Source organism: Phascolarctos cinereus, unplaced genomic scaffold (assembly GCF_003287225.1).
Source record: "Phascolarctos cinereus isolate Bilbo 61053 unplaced genomic scaffold, phaCin_HiC Scaffold_1;HRSCAF=81, whole genome shotgun sequence".
Taxonomy (NCBI): Eukaryota; Metazoa; Chordata; class Mammalia; order Diprotodontia; family Phascolarctidae; genus Phascolarctos; species Phascolarctos cinereus.
Genome location: NW_027555514.1, coordinates 91,352,543 through 91,372,364, shown reverse-complemented (window position 1 = coordinate 91,372,364; position 19,822 = coordinate 91,352,543). Strand labels below are relative to the sequence as shown.

Here is a 19,822-nt window from a genome sequence, read left to right as displayed (position 1 = left end):
CCTACCCGGGGTGGGGGGGAGAGAGGTCTCAGTTTTGGGGGCTGGACTGGAGAAGGGAACAGTACCCAGGCCAAGGAAGCAAAGTGTGGCTGTGGCTTTTTTTTTTTCCTTTTTCTTTATTGGACGCTTTGTAGGGGTGTCAGGCAGATCTGGTAGTTACACTGTTAAATAATTCTTTAAAAACCAACCAGGACCAGAACCAGGGCCCCAGCCCCTAGCTCTGAATCAGAAGCAGAATGGGAGAAGAGAAGCAGAAGTGGAAGGGAAGGGGAGGGGAGGAGGGGTTGGAACCTTCCTCATACCTCCCTGAACCCAGGCTCCCTTCACTGTGGCCCAACTCTAAGGGTCGGGGACCCAGGGCTGCCCCCAGGTGGCCCTGACTGCATCAACATCCAGGTATGGAAAAGGTAAACAATATGGGAGGGAGGGCGGCCAACTGTGGTCCAGATGTGAATAAAGGTAAGCAGAGAGAGGGTGGGAAACAGACAGGTGGTGTCTGCAGGAGTCAGAGTGCTGCTAAGGCAGGAACAGGGAGTTAATGGGAGGGGAAAGGGAAGAGATGGCAAGGGATGAGGAATATTGCAGTGATGCAAGAGCATAGCCCCGGGGGGTCCAGTCCTGGGTGGTTGGTCAGGGTAGCAGATGGTTTAGTCCCCTGACCAAGATCCTGACCCAAACCTGTGGTGGCTAGCTCACACATTGTGGGTCCTCTTGGTGAGCTGGGGCTCTTCATCAACCAGCTTAGACTTAAGGTGTTCCTTGTAGGCTAGGATATCACCAGACCACTTGGTGATTGTCTGCTTCTCACAGACCCAGATCTCCTGGGCAACCTGAAACAAGAATCATAGTCCTCAATTCTCTTTACATCCAGTCCAGAAAACTAGGATTGATTCTGTTCTAAGGGATGGCCAGCAAGATATCTCCAAGCCCAATTCACTGCTCTGTAGAAAGAACATGGGGTTCTAGGTTTCAACTCCAGCTTCACTCCCTATTTATCAGTTGTGTAAACCACGGGCAAGTCACTTAACCTCTCTAGGTCTTCATTTCTTCATCTATAAAACGAGGATGTAGATGACCTCTGATGTTTTCCAGAGATAACTGTATCATCTACAATCCTATGACCCTCTTTCAGTAACTCAGTCCAGTGCCTCATGATCCCTTCCTTCCCCACTCACAGGTCAAATGCCTTCAAGAAGGTAATCGTTCCTCCTCATAAAAGTGGTCAGACCAGGAATCCTAGGTTGGTTTTTTTTCCAAGAAAGGCAGCTTTTCAACTACAGGTCCTTCAAGAATGGCACCACAGAGCTGCCAGAACTCTCGTTCAGAGGGTCCCTTTTCCCCGGTGTCTGTCTTTGCTCTCATATCTCCCCCAAACCCATTCCTTTTCCTCCTGAGGAACAAAAGCTCTCACCTGTTGGATGAGCCGGAAGTCGTGGCTGACCAGCATCATGCCGCCCTCAAACTCATTGATGGCGTCAGCCAAAGCATCTATCGTCTCAATGTCTAAATGGTTGGTAGGCTCATCCAGGAAAAGCATGTGCGGGTTCTGCCAAGCCAGCCAAGCCAGGCACACTCGACACTTCTGCCCATCTGAAAGGTTCCGGATTGGGCTCACCTGTGTGGGATCACAACCTTTTGACCTACATGGACTGTAACATGCCACACTGTCAGTCAAGATTAGCACACAAAATTCCTGACTCGTAGCTAAAAATGTTTCTGGAGTCAGAAACGTAGGGGGCCTCTCCTTAATACCTGAGCTACAGGCTCAGGAAAGCACTAAGCTTTCGATCCTGGAATCTGTCTCCACGGCCGCACTCCCTTTTTCTCCCCTGAAAGCAGCTGTATTATGGGAGGTCACTATGCATATCTGAGTCTCTTGCCGCTCTCTTCTTTTTCCCTTAGGCCCCTACCCTGAGGGCACAAAACATGAGGCGCAGAGAATCAAGGCTCCCAGCCCTTCCCAGCACATGTCCCATTACAGGACTCTGAACCAGGAAGGAGAAAATCAGGATCTTGAAACAAGATGAAACACCTCAGCCAGCTATGATGTTCCCTCCCTGCTACTCGCCCTCCCTTCTATCTGGGGAAGGGAAAAAAGGGAGAACGACAATTTAAGAGCTAACGTCTATAAAAAAGGAATTTCACCAAGAGTCTGAGGAGCCGGCAGAACTACGGGGTTCAGGGCACGATGCCCAGAGTCCACGCGGCTCAGGATTCCCTCAGCTTCCTGGAGTGCCATCCTTGCTTACCTGCTGCTTCCCAGTCAGGCCATATCGACCTATGATCTTCCTCATCTCCTCTTTCTCTTTGATCTCTGGGTAACACTTCAGCATATATGCTAAGGGGGACAGATCCAAGTCCAGTTGCTCTTGTAAGTGCTACATGTGGAGAACAGCAATAAGCTGAGTGTTAATAACCCCTAGCGGTGACAACCACTCAGTCCTCGCCCTTGAGGCCTCTGATTGAGAGATGGCAAACTCAATGCTATCTGCTTATGTCTTTATGGCATCGGGTAAGCTGTATACATCCCTTACTAGGGAGGCAGCAAAGTCAAGGATAGCCAGACAGAGGTCTCTTCTACCTTAGGCAGCTGGTGGCACAGTGGACAGAGTACTGGGCTTGGAGTCAGAAAGACCTGAGTTCAAATCCAGCCTCAGATACTTACTAGCTGTGTGCCCCTGGACAAGTCTTTAAATGACATTTAACTTCTGTCTCATTTTCCTCAACTGTAAAATGAGGATGATAACAGCACCTACACAGGGTTGTTGTGAGGATTCAACGAGATAATGTCGGTTAGGTACTCAGCATAGTGCCTAGCACACAGCAGGCACCACATAAATGCTTATTCCCTTCCCCTCATACCTGATGGTAGCGGCCAATCTTGACATGAGAGTGTTTTCGAATCATCCCATCTGTGGGCAGCAGCTGAAAGAACACGACCAAGGAACACATAAAACTTTCCCCACCAAGGGACAAAGACACACACGCCCATGGATAATTTTTCTCCACCTCCTCCCCATACCACACACCCCCTTAGCCAGAGGCTTCAACCACACAGTTAAACAGAACACAGATTCACAAATGTATGTTTATATCCTGGCCACCCTAAATGTATTTAGGAAGATAGCATAAACTCCAACCCCCACCCCAAGGAGAGAGATACACACAGGCACAGATGGAGCAGAAAACATTCAGACAAATAAGGAAGACAAGACAGATAACAAGTAAGTTTCTTAGCAGAGTATCTCTCCTCTGCCTCTCCCCACCCCCAACATACAGGATTCTCTTTTCTGACTAAATAGATGATAACTTCATGTCCACCGCTCTTGGAGTAAAAACCAGCTGTCTTCTGAAAACAATGTGAACCTGAGCAAGTCACATCCCCTTCTTCCCCCAGGCCTTATTCTTGGCTAAAGAACCTCCATCCTCCAGCCATTTGGGGGAAGTTTCCTAGCCCCTAGTTCAGGAATTTTTAGCCCATTATAAATCTCTCTGGAAGCTTAGTGAAACCCACAGATCCCTTTTCTCAGAATAACATTTTAAATGTGTAAAATAAAACATGTAGGATTACAAACAGAACCAATTATGGTGAAATAAAGACGTAATTTTTCTCATTCAAGGTCCCTGAAATCTATCTGTGGACCTGAAAAGAAATCCTGCTCTTGATGGAGAAGAGCCTAGATGAAAGAAAGGAAGCCAAAGCAAGAAGAAGAATATAGTGGGTCAGGGGTCACTGAGAATTACCACTGAGAATTGTCCTGGAACAGTATGCAATCTCCAGCCCTCAGAGCACTCATGGGGAAGGCCGCCTGAACAAACAAAGCCTCTCCTCCTTCTCCCAAGTGGATACACATGCAGTCTGACCCTCCTAATCTTACCTCTCCTGTTAGCAGCTTCAGCAGGGTTGACTTTCCAGCTCCATTGGGCCCCACTAGAGCCACACGTGTATCTAGGTCAATTCCAAACTCCAGATTGTTATAGATGCAGGGCTGTTGTTTGGATGGAGGAAACATGGACCCCTCAGTGCCCTGTCCCACCATGACCCTCTTTAACCTCTGCCCCCAAGAGAGGGAAGACCACAGATGACAGAGACCCCCATCCCTTACCTAGTCCCTCCCCAAATGTCAGATCTTGAATTCCCCTACCCTCTAAGGTGGTATGAGTGGTGATAGCTTGGAAGGCTCAGCATCCACCTAACGGGGACTCATCCCTTGGTCCTGGCACCATCCTTCCACCTTTTCCTCTTCACTCTGGCCCCTCAACCCACCCTGGTCTGAACTTACCCCATCATCTGTGTACTTGAAGCTCACATTCTGCACCATGATAACAGGTGGAGGAATCTTCCCACACGGCGGGAAATAAAATGAAAGTGTCTGAAGAACAGAAGCACAGAACATTTACTAGAGTCTAGGCCCCTTTGCCACCTGCTTCCCACCAGCAATACATGACCAAAAACCGTGGGCCCACTTGGCCTCTACCTTATCGCTAACAACCCTCTCTGTCAGCCCTGACGCCATCATCTTCTGCAGTGTCTTCTCTTTGCTCTGGGCCTGCCGGGCCAGCTTGGCACTGCCATGACCAAATCGAGCAATGTAGTTCTGAAATAGACCAGGGTAATCAGGGTAAGGGTACACGGTTTTCTTCTTCTTCCCCCACCCTCAAGCTTCTCAAGGCACTTTTTCCACTGCCTTGCTCCAGGCTTGACTCCACAGCCTTTATACCTTCATGTGAGCAATCTGATCCTGTTCCCAATGGAAACGCTTCATCTGATTTTCTTCCAGTTCCAATCGTGTCTTCACATATTGGTCATAATTACCCTGCATGAATGAGTTGAATAAAGCAGGCAGCTGTATTCATTCAGGTAGGTCAGGGGAAGGACTATTCTGCCTCTACCTGGGCAAGATTACACAGCAGGTAAAGAGGGGGCAACTAAGTGGCACAGTGGATAGTGTGCTGGGCCTAGAGTCAGGAAGACACATCTAGTTCAAATCTGGCCTCAGGCACTTACTAGCTGTGTGACTCTGGCCTATTTGCCTCAGTTTCCTCATCTGTAAGCTGGAGAAGGAAATGGCAAACCACGCCAGTATCTTTGCCAAGAAAACCCCAACCGGGGTCATAAAGAGTCAGACACAACTGAAAAATGACTATGTGACAAAAAAGAGGGGGATGTGTTCAAGGTCAAACCTTCAGGTTTGGGAATCTACAGATTTGGGAGCAACTGCTGAGCAGATATACACAGTGCATGGCAACCGCTATGTGGGGGCAATGAAGAACTCAGCAGTCACCCAGAGAGCTGCAACAGTTTTTCCTATCACCTAGCCCACAGCACGGCATGGCCAATAAGGACTGATTGCCTCCATCATGGACATGAGTAAACAGTCTTTAAAAATGGGCTGCCAAAGTTTTTATCTCTGTTCTTTTGTTCTGATGGGGAGGATTAGGATGCAGGCCTGTAGCCCTGGACTTTCTGAAAAATTTTGAGAGTTTGAAAAAATATGTCTTGAACAGAGAACTCTGTCATAAGGATAGTTCATTAGGAAGAAGAGGCACATTAGAAAATGAAGGTAATGTAAAAATAAAAGATGGATAAAAGCAAAAACAAATCTCTGTAACATGCTTGAACCCAAAGAAGTCACCCCAATGGGGCTGCAGGAGCCCACTCACTGTGTAATACTTGAGCTTCCGATTATGCATGTGGATGATATTAGTACAAACACCGTTCAGGAAGTCCTGGGAATGGGAGACGAGGACCAGAATTCGCTTGAAGCTGAAAAGCCAAAGATCTCATGAAGGAGGCCAAGTTTTCTCATTTTCCTTAACCATTTTCTTAAAAATCAAGCAGGTGGAGGTGGCAGTAACCACAGAAGCAAAAGGGAAGACAGTGGGGCTGGATATGTATGCATACACACAAATTAAAATATGGAAGTGGCTATGGATAGACAGCTGCCTGGGCTGGGAGGAAAGCAGGATGGACGAAAGAACACAGAAGTTAATAGGTTTTGATAAGACTGGGAAAAGTGTAGAAAATACTGACCAAAGTCATCCCCAAATGTAGTGTAGTACCCATGTAAATCAGAGATTTCTTTAGGTCTCATCAGGATTCTTCCTAGACTTCAAATTGAATCTAAGATCTTACACAGAAGCTTCTCAGTGGTCTGCTCTTAATTTGCTGTAGGAGTTGCTTCTGACCTTGTTCCTAGCCCACGGGTTCTTAACATGGGCACTATGAATTTACCTTTCTAATATTTCAATACCTATATTTTGATTGGCTTGATCCTAGATATTTTATTTTATGCATTTACAATCATTATTCTGAGAAAGGGTCCATAGGTTTATCAATCTGCTAATGGAATCCATGGCACAATAAAGGTTAAGAATCCCTGCCCAATCCAGTCCTAATGCCCTCCCCTACCACAACCTCCCATATGTATGCACACACTCTTACGTCTTCAGTTCTTCTTCTAACCAAACGCAGGCATCCAGGTCCAGGTGGTTGGTAGGCTCATCTAATAGCAGCATGAAGGGCCGAATAAAAAGGGCTCTGGTGGGAAAGGGAAATGAAGGCTTTTAAGCAAAGAGATGACTTAGCCTGAAGAGGAGAAGCGACTACAGAGGACCTAATAAAGATGCTGCTGTTTCTTCTGTAAGTCTCCACCTATACAAGGGACACGAGAAGTAAACTGGAATAGCCACAAGCATCTAGGTGAGACATAAGCAAGAACTACCTGATGACAGGGTTGTCAGACCCAGAAACAAGGGAAAATGTGGAACAGAGGAGAGACCCAACTGAAGTGGGTGAAACACAGCTGACTTTAGAGTTTTTTCCCCTTTAAAGCTCCAGACAGAAGTTGGTAGGTAGCCTTTCTAAAGCAGCTCTTTAAATATTCATTCCTTTGAAGAAGCAAAAGTCAAACAAAGAGCCCAGGGAAGGAGCAGAGAAGGAAGCTGACTTGGGAAATATGCCTAGGAATTACTGGAGCCTCCAACCTAAAGCACCCAGTAGACTAGGTATTAAAAGGATAGAGTGAAAGGAAAGGGTAAGTACCTAAGTTGTTAAACACCTTAATCAATTCTTTAGCACAGATTATTAGGAATCAGACACAAGCCAGAAGAGGGGAAGTGGAGCTGGAAGATATTGCCAGAGAAGGAAGGAAAAAAGGCCTTCTTCACCATTCTGTCCCATTTAGATGTGTTACCCACACAACTCTCCCTCCACAAGCCCACTGCCCGTAATTAAAGCCATCACTCACTTGGCATACATCCCTGCTGACTCTTGTTCTAAGACAACTGATTCCAAAGAGTAGCTAGGGCTCAGCTCTAAGAAACTAGACAGAAGACGATCTGCCTCAAGGAAATTAGGTTGAACTGAGGTGGGGAGGGACCCACCTGGCAAGAGCAACTCTCATTCTCCAGCCACCACTGAAGTCCTTGAGTTTCTTCTGTTGCATGGCAGGTGTGAAGCCCAAACCGTGTAGAATTCGAGAGGCCCTCATCTCTGCCTTGTCAGCATCCAACTCCTCTAATCGTTCATATAATTCCATCAGCTTCTCACATTCCGCTGCAGGGAGAAGACAACATATCACTCCAAGGACTTTGGTGCTAGAGGGCGAATCTGGCCCCCCCCACCCCCACCCTGCCCCACCTTTATTCGCTGTGTGGTCACCCACCCAAGGACAGCCCTTGTCCATACCATCCTCATGGGCAAGCCGCTCAGCCTCTCTCTCCAGCATGGCCCGCTCTGTATCCACCTCCATCACACACTGCAGGGGTGTCTTGTCACTGGGAGGCATCTCCCTGGTCAGGTGGTAGATATCAATATGCTCTGGAATAGGCACTTCCCGCTTACCAATAGCAGACAGCAGCATGGATTTCCCTGAAGGTGAAGGAGAAATTCAGGAAAAGGGCAAGGTAAGAGTAGGGGATAGAATATGGAAAGTGGAATAGGATGAATCAGCACAGGCATTCCCCACATAATCTGGTTCCAACCTTATCTCACACAACTCCCCAGTATAAACGCTTCATCCCACAGAGACTGGTTTTACATGTCCCCTCCTACCCCGAGTTTACCAACATTGCCTCCACCCTTTTATCTGCTGCCTATATCACTTGTATCCATTTTTAAAGGATCTAGCTCACCCTCCCAGAAATCTACAAAGAAACTTCCAGGCCACCTTAGCCTAGTACTTTCCCTCTCCTCTCATCTACAAGCACTTGCTATACTATGTACCACTCTCCAGGAACTTATCTTGCACCCTGCCCTGCATTTCCTCTTCCTGCTTACAGTGAGGGTCCTGAAGGCAGAAGCAATGTCTTAGTAATCTCTGCATCCAGGCTTGGTTCATAGGAGATACCCTAAAAATACTGCTGGTGGACAAAACAACCAACCAGACACCTCTCGCCATTCCAGTGCCTTACCAATTCCATTCAGACCAATAAGGCCATAGCGACGCCCTGAGTTCAGCTCCAGCTTTGTGTCACTGAGTAACTCTTGACCATGGAAAGTGAGGGAGAGGTTAATGATGTGGACATCAGTGCTGTTGGGGTGAGAGGCCAAGACACCGGTGACAGCTCGAGCGGCAGCTTTCTTCATCTCAAAGTCTTCCAGCTCCTTGGTCAGCAAATCCACTTCTAAGGATAGCAGGGGAAGAGGTATGAGATGGGCTCAATTAACAGGCACAAATGCTCCCAAAGACTAGAATCCAACTCATGTCCACCAACCTCACAATGCTTAATAGTGATTAAAAACAATCTGCTAGATCAGCACTGACCTCCAGGCTGGCACATACCACACAAACCTACCACCTGGACACACTGCTCTTCAAGAACATTCCACTTACACTACATGTCTAACTTCTCTTGCTTCTGTCATGGAGATGGATGGAACCTCATCTCACTGGACCAAGTGACCTCTCCAATGCATTTATTTCACTATAACTTGTATAATTATTTTTATACATGTTAAAGTCCCTTAACTAGACTGTAAGCCCCTTGGAAGGGTTGATATACTTTATCTGCCCTTCAGCAGATGCTAAAAGGATACGGTCAGCTCACCTCATCAACTAAGGAGGCTGTGTTTCTTTTTTTTTTTTAATTAATTTATTTTGATTTATCAACAATCACTTCCATATGCTTTTAAATTGAAAATTTTTCTCCCCCTTCCTCCCCCCACCTTCCCCAAGATGGCGCACAATCTGATATAGGCTTTACATTTACATACACATTAAACGTTTTCACATTAGTGAAGTTGTAAGTAAAAATTAAAACCAATAGGAGGAACCATCAGAAAGATGAAACAAAACTCAACAGAAGGTAAAAATAAGTGATAGCGATTCGACTTCCATAGTTCTTTCTTTGGATGAGGACAGCATTTTCCATCCCGAGGCCTCTGGACATGTCTTAGATCCTCGTAATGCTAAGAAGGGTTCAGTTTAACAATCTTAGTCATTGCATAACGTGGCTGTTATTGAGTACAAAGTCCTCTTGGTTCCGCTCACTTCACTCAGCATCAGACCATATAAGTCTTTCCAGGTTTTTCTAAAGTCAGCCTGCTCATCATTTCTTATAGCACAATAATATTCCATTACATTCATATACCACAACTTGCTCAGCCATTCCCCAACTGTTGGGCATCCTCTCAATTTCCAATTCTTTGCCACCACAAAAAGAGCTGTTAAGGAGGCTGTGTTTCCAGGAAGCCACAGTGCCCAGAAGGGGCTAGTCATAAGGCACTATGGCCCCCACTAACAGGGTATGAAAGAAGCTTGTGCCATCACTATCCTGCTGAGGAGGAAATGACTATATTCAATTTCCACAGAAAAATCCAGGTTCATGACTGGGCCCACATCACCAGATGGTGGATCATTTCTTGTGAATCATATAGCTACTGCTCCCTTACATTATATGAGCCAAAACTACTGCCAAAGATGGTCCCTGAAGCAGTGACAGGGTTATGGGCAGCCTACTCACCCATTTCAGTTTTAAAATCATTATTCGGAAGGGCACAGAGGAGAGAAGCTATCTGAGATTTTCTTGGATAAAATGAAATGGGGATAGTGGAAAAACTGATGGGGAAGCTTGGAAGCCACAACAACATAGTGTAAAGACACTAGCTTTGGAGTCCAGAAACCTGGGAACTAGTGCTATCTTTTTGCTAACTTGCTGGGTGACCTCAGGCAGGTCAGTTTACCTTTGGGTATCTCTGTCTCTTTACAGTTATAGAATGTTAAGAACTGGAAAGTATTTTAGTGATCACCTAATCCAGGAGTGGTGAACCTGCAGCCTCGAGGCCACATGTGGCCCTCTAGGTCCTCAGGTGTTGCCCTTTGACTGAATCTAAACTTCACAGAACAAATCCCCTTAATAAAAGGATTTGTTCTGTAAAACTTGGACTCAGTCAAAACGCCACACCCGAGGACCTAGAAGGGCACAGTGGCCTTGAAAGGGCAGGTATTCTAATCCATGCCTTTTAGGTTACAGATGAAGAAACAGGGCCCTAAAGGTAAAGTGCCTTGCCCAAAGTCATATAACCAGGTCATACAAGATGACTTGGACACCAGTCCTGACTCCCAGGCCCCTAATCACTGCCACTTCAATGAGGGATAACCAATGCCTGCCTCACCTACATTAGGGTTCACCGTTTCTTTTCAGGATCAAATAAAAGAATGGATACAAAAGTGATTTGAAAGTATGAAAATGATATAAATGTGAAGCTGAGTCCTAGAGGATGACTAGTAAGTTTAGAAAAGGGGTGGCGGCTGAGCTGGTAAAAAAGAGCTGCAGAAGCACAGCTAGTGAGGATAACAAAACTGGTTCGGTTCGAGAAGACACGCCTTAGAAGGGCAAGACAAAGTTCAATGAAGGTGTGCAGAAAATCCAGAGGAAACATGAGGGATTCCTACAATGAAAGGCTGGTCACAAACTAAAAGCTTCAAAGGAGAGATTCAGGTTCAAATTCCACCTCCAAACTTACTAGCTCTATGACCAGAAGTAGGTTAATTTACATTGCTGAGCATCATTTTTTTTCACCAGACTGAGATAATACCAACTACAGTAAGAAGCCCACAGGGTTGTTGTATGCATTAAATGAAAATTGATTTTAAAAACAGAGCTTTGTAAGCCTCAAAGTGTTACATAAATGTCATCTACTATTATCATCAAGATTATTGTTAATTCAGAGACAGAATGATGCTGATGACAGCATCAGACTAAATGGATGACATTTAAACCATGGCACTGCAGATGGGCCAGGAGGTGACAAAGCCAGGGAGAAGGAAGCCTACAATCATCTAGGAATGAGACAGCACTAACAAAGGCCTGGACTGAGAATGTAAGCCATTGAGACAGAGAAAGGAATGGAAGTAGGCCACTTGCTCATTCTCAAAATCCCCAAGCTGGCAACCTTTGCGGTTTTCATTTGCTTTGGAAAGAAAAGTAGAAGCTATCCAATGGTGGGGAATGGTGACGGAAGTTGGAATGGGAAGGAAGAGAAGGGTCTCCTTAGATGGTCTAGAACTATGGGTCCAAAAGTCTATTTTGGGACAGGTGTGACTACTGTTCATCCATCATTTTTGAAGAGGACCAGTGACGTCATGGGGTGATGTACTGACTTACACATGAATTAGATTTAAGAAAATGGTCAAAGCTCCTTTGAGAGCTGCTCCCCAGCTCCTGTATTTCCTCCTCCAGTGCCACTTTCTCTACCTCTTTTTCACTGACCCTTAGACCCTCTGCCTAAAGGTTCTCAACCAACATTATCCAGCCTTCTGGTTCTCATCTTTTCCCTCACTACTCCCCAACACACACCCTCTGTTCTAGCCAAGCCAATTTCCTCACTGGCCTCTGAATAAATCACATTCATTCCTATGTATACTTTGGTTCATGCTGTTTCCCACAGAGAATATTGTGACCCTGTTGAATCTTACAAATCAAGAAAGAACAACAGTAGACAGAAGTTACTCTCTTTGATGGTCTTATTGATTTTCCAAGCTCCGCTTCCTGAAGAAGATTGTCTGGCAGAGGTAGATTGGCAATACTCAAGTTTGGTGATATGTAGCCCAGAATCATTCCAAACACTGTGGGGAGCTTAAGAGAAGATTCAGCTCTCAGCAGCCCAAAAGGTGGACCACAGGGGCTTTGAAAGAAGTGGTAACCCTGACACCTAGTATAAGGGAAGTTCCAAGACAGAAAGAAGCCTAGTTCTAGCCCTTGAGGAGATACTGTAGAGTAATGGAAAGAGTGATAGCCTGAGAAGCAGGAAACCTGGGTTTGAGTTCCACCTTAGATATTTACTAGTTGTCTGACCATGGGCAAGTCATTTAACCTTAATTTAGTGGCTCACTTTCCTCATCTGCAAAATGGGAATAGTACTTGTTCTACATATATATCATGGGGTTGTGAGAAAAGCGCTTTCCAAACATTAACGCACTAACCACATGTGAGCTTTTATCATCTTTCAGCAACCTGAGGATGGTTAAGGGGTGCGATACCTAGATTCCATTATCTTAGAGGCTAGATCTGATGACAAAATGTTTGCCTCCTTGGAGAAAGCTGGGAGCTGGGGAATGAATCTTTGGTCTAAGAGTGAAAGTAAGAGTTTTCAAATATCCTAATTCATTCAATGTGTATCCATTGCTTTAAAGACCATATCACTCTAAGACCATGGTTTCACTTTACCTAGGAGACGGTTTCATCTTCCTTTGTTTCAAATGACACATCTTACTTTGGCCACTCTCATTTCTTCCATCTTCCCCATCTGCCCTCTCAATTAGTCATGAAAAATTTTTCTGCCCCTTGGTCTGTGATGACCTTTTAATTTTGGGTCAAAACTGCCTGTGTTATTACTAGAAGTATAAAGTACTAGAATATTATAGAATTCTCCTGTGGGATTTTAGGAAGAGACCACTCTCCTATGAGAAGTGGGAACCAAACCGAAAATGACTAATCTTTTTGAGACCATACCAAAAAGTGTGTAGAGCTAGCAGGTCAGGCTAATTAGATCCAGAGCATGAGTGTTATCTGAGGATCAAAGGGACCAGGGCTAAGGTCCAGTGGAAGCTTCCTGCTGCCAAAACTTAGTGGGAACTTCCAGAAAGGAGGACAGTTTTGATATTAGAAAAGACAAGTGGTCTATCCTGAACACTGAGAGGGCTATGTTGAAGGCTAGCTTCCAGGCTCTAAAAGGTAACAATTATTTAGAGCCAAATGGACTACATCTAGGTTGAGATTCACTTAGAAAGGAAGAACCAGCCTTATCTATGCTTTGGATACCGACCCAGATGGTCAGAAGGAGGGTTAGATAGAATGAAAATAACCACCTTGAGCTTCATAATTGTCGTTTTCTCTTTCCTTTACCTTTTTTTAAACCTCAGAATAGTCTTTACTGAATTAAAGAGTTGTCCAACATCTTAAAGAAGGGGGGACAGGTTTACAGGGTTAGGTTGGCAGTAATATTTCAACATAAAATGCCCCTTTGGGGCACAAGTTTGGGAATTTAGCAGTAAAAGTTATTCCCTTTCATCAACATTTCACCACATTGCCTGATGTCTCACCAGTTTTCTCTCAATCAATGTTCCAGGCACGGAGTAATCCCCTAGTTCTTATTTTCCTCCCTCAATTTCTCCTTTCTCCCTCCCTTCCCTGAATGCTTTTTGTCTGGCCCCACTTATTTTCATCTTCCTTAAACAGTTATTGTGCAAAGTACTTTCATGGGTACAAAGGTTACAAAAAGACAAAAGTGAACAAAGAGGCAAAAAGAAGAAACTCCCTATCTAGTTCTTGTCCTCAAGGAACTTATAACCTAAATGAGGAAAAATGATATAAAAGAAAAACAATAAAAGACAGCATCTGCTAAGTGTCAAATGATATGCATAGGCAATAAGCATTTTACAGGAATTCCATGAGGACAAAGTTAACTATGGGCTGGTATAGCTGAAAAAGAGTTCATAAAGGAGAATGTATTTGGAGTTTGATTGTGAAGGAACAGTACTCAGATGATTGGAGAGAAGGATGGTCACTTCAGGCAATGCAGACTGAGAAGGCATGAGGAATGACAATAAATATTTTAGATTGGTTGCAACAGAAGCTCCATATAATGAAAAATTTTTTTTGGGGGGGGTAATAGGGTAGGAAGGAAGGACCTGTAATTTCACTGCTATGGGAAATTCCTGGTGAGGAAAACCTTTCTATGATGTGGGAAAGCAATCATTCTGCAAATTAGAGACTTAGATCTAGCCTGAAGTATGGATTAAGAGGTTAAGTGATTTATCCAGAGTCACACAACTATTACATGTCTGAGGTAGGACTTAAACCAGATTTTCCCACCACTAAGGCAGGTTGTCATACCACAGCGCCCCTCAAGTAAATAAATAACAAACTAAACAGAATACCTGGGTAATGAATTACTTAACACATTAACTTGATATAGTTGATTAATTTTTCCCTTTATGTGTTTCATCTCCCCCAACTTCTTAGAAGGCTGGAGGAAGAATGAGGATCTTATTCTATTGTACTTCTCACAGACTCTGGTTTGGTGCCTTCTTAAGCATATATTCAATAAACGTTTCCAACGAAATAAAATAGAGAAAGGATTCTCTTCACAGGGGTCAAACATAAGGCACCTTTTCCTACATGGTCAACAGTCCTTGGATGGTTCCATGCGACACAAAACCCAGCACCTTGGCCACCATATGGGCACAGTACTTATTATCCACTGAGAAAATAAGAGGCTGAGAAAGAAAAGTATCCAGACCCCAGGATGAGCACACCACTCTACTCTGGCATCAGATACCCAACAAAGTCTGTGGGCTCAAGTCACAGACCCAAAATGGGGCCAAACATCCATTGCATAAGCCACGTACTTGGTCCTTTTCTGCACCTAAGTCATGACGCTAACAAAAGCTATGGTTCTGACAATTCTTGATCTGGAAACCCCACATCAAGTCGGAATTATCAGAAAAGTCCCACAAAAGATATTTCAACCTTACCTAAGGTTTCTTTGCCATTGGCTTCCTCATTTTTGTCTTCTACCAACTGTGGCTCGGTGACAGCATCTCCATTTTCTTCATGCCCCTTTCTGGGCCGTTGCCTGGCTTTGGCAGCTTCCTTCTTCTTGGCTGCCTTCTTCTTGGCCAGATCAGAGGGCATGGTGAGTAGCCACAGGTGTTACAGTTCTTTCAGCTTAACCTGAAGCGAGAAAGGTAAAGAAATCTCCATACCCAAGAACACACCACAAAGAGCTAGGCAGGCCCTTTCTCTGTTCTCTTTCTTTAATCTTGCCTAGCAGTCTTCTCTATTCCCAAACCACTGTCTTACTCAGTATTTGGTAGCCTCAGGTATTTTCCTGACCCAAACCTTACCCCACCAATCCCATCGTCTCTTACTGAACCCTCACTACCAGATCACAGACCAGTGTTAGATCTGGAGTCAGAAGAATCAGTTAAAATCTTAGCTTTTCCACTTCATTAGCAGTGCCAGGAAAGTCACAGAACCTTTTTGGGCCTCAAGTTTCTTTGTCTGTAAAATGACTACAGATCAAATAACCTCTAAGGTCCCTTCCAGCTATAAATCTATGTTCCTAATGGCCTAGCTTCGTCCCCTAAAAGAAATTTTTCCTTACCCTACGTTTCAGTTTACCTCCTATAACCCTCCATTCTGCCTAGCTCTCATTCCTCTCCCTTCTTAGGGCCCTCAACCTCCCCTACTCTTTCACAAGTTCCCTCCAGACTCTTCCTCTCCCCCATACCCTGTCCCTTTAACTCCACCTTTCAATGACTCGTCTCTCATTCCATCCTTTCCTCTCCAGCTAGCCATCCTAGCCTGCTCTTCCTTCTTTCCTCTACCCCCCATCTCTATCCCCTTCTTCCAGTCATTGTTTTCTGTACACTCTACCCCTCCACTCTCTTCCTGCTCCCTCCTTTTCCCATCTCTTCCCCCCAATTCTACTCTCTCCACCATCCTATATTCTTTTCGTTCCTGCACTCTGACTCTGCCTTTACTGTCTCTTCCCACTCTCCAGTTTTCCCCCCATTCCTCTCTACTCTCCACTCTCCCCTTTCTTTTCATTCATTTTCGATTCTTCAGTCATGTCTCTCTCTCCCTCACGTCTTCATTTTTCACTCTCTTCTCTCTAACCCCTCAGCCCCTCCCCCACTCTCTTTACTATCTAACCCTTTCCCAACCTTCCACTTTGTTCTCTTCCCAACTCTCCCCCATTCTCCACTCTCTCTTCCTACCGTACCCCTCTTTCTCCACTCTCTCCTCTCATTCTCTCCACTTTCTCCCCCTCCCCCAACTCGATCTCTCCCTCCCTTTCCTCCCAACCCTCCACTCTCGTCTTTTCCTTCCCTCCTACTCTGTACCATCTCCTCCACCTCTCTCCCCCCCCCCAACTTTTCTTCCTCAACTCCTGTCTCTACTCTCCCGCATCCGCCGCACCCCCCCACCCCGGCCCGGCCCGGTTCTCTTCCCTCACCAACAGTCCTTCACCAGAAGTCCTCTTCCCCCAGATCTCCTCTCCGTCCCCGGGGTCTCCCCGCTCCCTCCCCGCTCCCTCCATCCCTCGCCTTCCCTTCGGGCCCGGTTCGACTCTCCCGCCCTCACCGGCCGGCACCCCCTCCCCCAGCTCACCGGGCCTCGCCGCTCGGCCTCTGTCGCAACAGAGCAGCTTCGGCTACTCCGCGTGCGGCCGGCTCGCCAGCCAATCACAACACCTGCCTGCTCCCGGCGCGCCTCCGCGCAGCCACCTGGGAAATGTCGTCTTCCCGGCCCGGCAGGCTAAGGCTAGGGTCCTGCGTGCGAACTACCGCAGTTCCCAGAGGCCTCAGAGCTGTCGGGATGACGTCATCTAAGGGAGAAACGCAGTCCTTTCTGGGAATTGTAGTCCACCTTGCCCTACTCTCGTGGGCTGATATTAGGTCTAAGGAACTTCGAATCCCAGCAGAATGTGCGCACAGGTGGGTAGTGTCTTTAAGTCCTCCCTCACTTGCTTCAGTTCTTTTTCACGGGATGCTGGGAAATGGAGTTTCCAGGCTGGGGCCCAACAGGAGAGACTGCCAGATCTCCAACTACATTTCCCAGTATACATCACTTGGCGTGAGCGGAGCGAACATAAAGTACAGGGGGCGTGGGAAAGGGAGCGAAGCGTCTCGGAGAAAGGAGAAGAGCTGAGCGAGGGTTTGAGGAAGTGGTCTGGGTATTAAAATAACAGTATATTTAGTCCAGGGCCTTCACAGCCTATCCCTGCGCGCCTGAAAAAGCTTTACTTCGTTTTTTCTGTGCTTTACGAAGCCAAGCTTCTTGAAACAGTTTTCAGCACCCCCTGCCCCCATTGCCTGCCTGCTCATCTATGTCATCTTCGCCCCCTCCGCGGTATGGCGGGGGTGGGGGTGGGGTGGAATTCTCTTTGAGATTACGTACGGCCTCCTGCCTCACCAGATCCCAGAACCTCTTCCTCCAGCTCTCGTACCTCTGACCACTGAGGCTGTAGCTGTGGTTCGGCTTCGGACGCCCTCTCTCTGGTTCTCCTACCTCTGTTCTTAGTCCCGCTCTATCTCCGTGGGCTCTTGAGCCTTTTCCGAACCCTTTTAATGTGGCTGGACCCCAGATTTCTGCTCTTGGTCTAGTTTTCCATCCTGTGCTCTCCCTTCCTCCTCCTTCTCTTCCTCCCCACTTTCCTCCTCTCTCTCTCCCTGCCTTCCCGTATTGTCTTTTCTTTAAACTCATTCCTTTCTCTGACTTTGCTGTTTCTGTCCGTGGACAAGCTCTTCACCCAGTCTTCAGTCATTAATCTTAGTGTGCTCTTTAATTCTTCCCTCTCATATATTTTATTATTTACTAAATCCTGTCATTCGACCTTCACTAAATCTGTCCCATCCATTCTGTTCTGTTCCTGCTGCCACCATCCTACTGCCATCCACCTAGATTATTGAAGCAGATTCCCCCTCCACTCTACCCCATCCCATCCCTCCATCAACTTCATGCCACTAAAAAAAATGTTACCCGATGCATACATCTGGTCATGTCATTCCTCTCTGCCCCAAACCCTTCAATGGCTAATTACCTGATGAGAAAAGTTCAAACTGGTTAGGCTAGCATTCAAGGCCTCTGTATTGATAACCTAGTTTTCTTACATTCAAACCTTCTCTCTTCTCTTTTCCTGCACCGCTAAGTCCCTCCCCAACCAATCCAATAACACTGATCTCCTGGAACAATATACTCTACCTCTCAACTTTGGGCATTTTCACTGGCTGTCCTCCATTCATGGAATTCTCTCCCTTCTCATCTCCTTCTGGCTTCATGTCCCAGCTAAAATCCTGCCTTCTAGAAAAAGCCTGTCCCAATTCCTCTTAATTCTATTGCCTTCCCTCTGTTGGTTATCTCTAATTTGTCTGGTCTATAAGTTGTTTGTACGGAGTTGTTGGTCATGTGGTGGAGTGTTCACACCTCTGGTGTGAGGACTTGAGGAGCCCTTTTCAAGACTGCTCATCCACTTTTGTCCATTTTTATGAATAAAGGTTGGAGATCTCTGAGGTCCCTTCCAACTCTGAGATGACTTCCATATTTCTGCAGATGCTGCCATCATTCTCCACATCACCCCATTATCCAGGCTCCAAGTCATCTTTAATTAGCAAGATTATAGAAAGGGAGAAGTCAGTCAATACTTATTTCTCTCTACTGTTTCTACTCCTACCATCCTAATGAAAAAGTCACTAACTTCCCCATCACTTCCATATTGGATTATTGCAATGACCTAATTGTTCTCCCTGCCCCTAGTCTTTCCGTCTTCTATTCTGCATGCCACCAGAAGATCATTCTTTCTAAAATATATCATTTCCCTCCTCAGAAACTTTAAATGGCTTTGTACTGTTTACAGGATTAAATCCCAAATCTTTTCCTCAGAGTTGTGAGAATCAAGTGAGAAAAAAAAGAAATGGTATGTCACCATTAAAGTTCCACATAAATAAATTTTTTATCATTAGCCTGGCATTTAGGCCTTCCAACATCCAGCCCAAATTAAGTTAAATTAGGCAAATACTTAGGCACTATACTACTGTGGGTGCTGAGAACACAAAGACAAACGGTCTTTACCTTCAAGGAACTCACATTCTATTGGATCTACTTTATCAAATTTATAGCCTTGCTCAAGTTCCTGATGACCCTAGGCCAGAGTGACCTCTCTATCTGAACTCTTATTCCTTTGGTCATTTGACAACCAGTTATTAAACTCCGGGCAGAATATTGGTGAAGAAGGAAAGACAATTGAAGCATAGTCCCTAACTTCTTTGAGCCTACAATCTAACAGAAAGGATATGGCACATAAACCAATATGCATAGCTGTGCTACCTCAGACATCTATAATGCAAAATGGAAAACAGACCACAAGAGACCTACAAAGCACATTCAAAGACCAAGAAAGAAGTATTCTCAATTCCTCTAGTACATTTGGTCTATTGTGCTCATTTGACCCTTGGCCTATGCCATTTTTTATTAGTACTTATCTTTTATGTTTATGCCCCATTATTAACATTTCCCCCCATGCTGAGCGCAATACCCTATACATAGAAGATACCCACTAAATGTTTCTTGATTGATGATACTGGTGCAAGCAGGTCATTGTCTTCAGTGATTTCCAAGGTGGGGACTACAGCTTCATGAGGGGCTGTGGCATGAGCCCGAAGGGGGTGTGATCAACCAATCAGAGCACTCTCCTCATGGTAGACAAAGTGTCTCTGCCACAGCTATAAGTCCCCCAGACTCATTATCTACCTGATACTCCTTCCTCCGTCCAAGCTCCCAACCTCCCACATTCTGTGTTAGGCATCACCCT

General features: G+C 45.6%; 1 protein-coding gene across 2 annotated transcripts; it reads right to left on the bottom strand.

The window, feature by feature from the left end:
- Positions 1-96: 96 nt before the first annotated feature.
- Positions 97-16,752, bottom strand: ABCF2 (ATP binding cassette subfamily F member 2). Of its 2 annotated transcripts, none has more exons than XM_020977847.2 (15): positions 16,624-16,752; positions 14,982-15,180; positions 8,416-8,628; positions 7,691-7,873; positions 7,387-7,558; positions 6,446-6,541; positions 5,665-5,767; positions 4,722-4,817; positions 4,479-4,598; positions 4,284-4,373; positions 3,879-3,989; positions 2,863-2,925; positions 2,250-2,378; positions 1,412-1,615; positions 97-830 (listed from the first exon to the last, which is right to left on the bottom strand). In XM_020977847.2, exons 2-15 carry the CDS (start codon positions 15,139-15,141, stop codon positions 693-695), a joined length of 1,878 nt encoding a protein of 625 aa, XP_020833506.1. In that variant the 5' UTR covers positions 15,142-15,180; positions 16,624-16,752; the 3' UTR covers positions 97-692. The 2 variants fall into 2 exon arrangements, with proteins under 2 accessions (XP_020833506.1, XP_020833507.1); XM_020977848.2 differs by lacking the exon at positions 16,624-16,752 and adding an exon at positions 16,469-16,601.
- Positions 16,753-19,822: the final 3,070 nt, after the last annotated feature.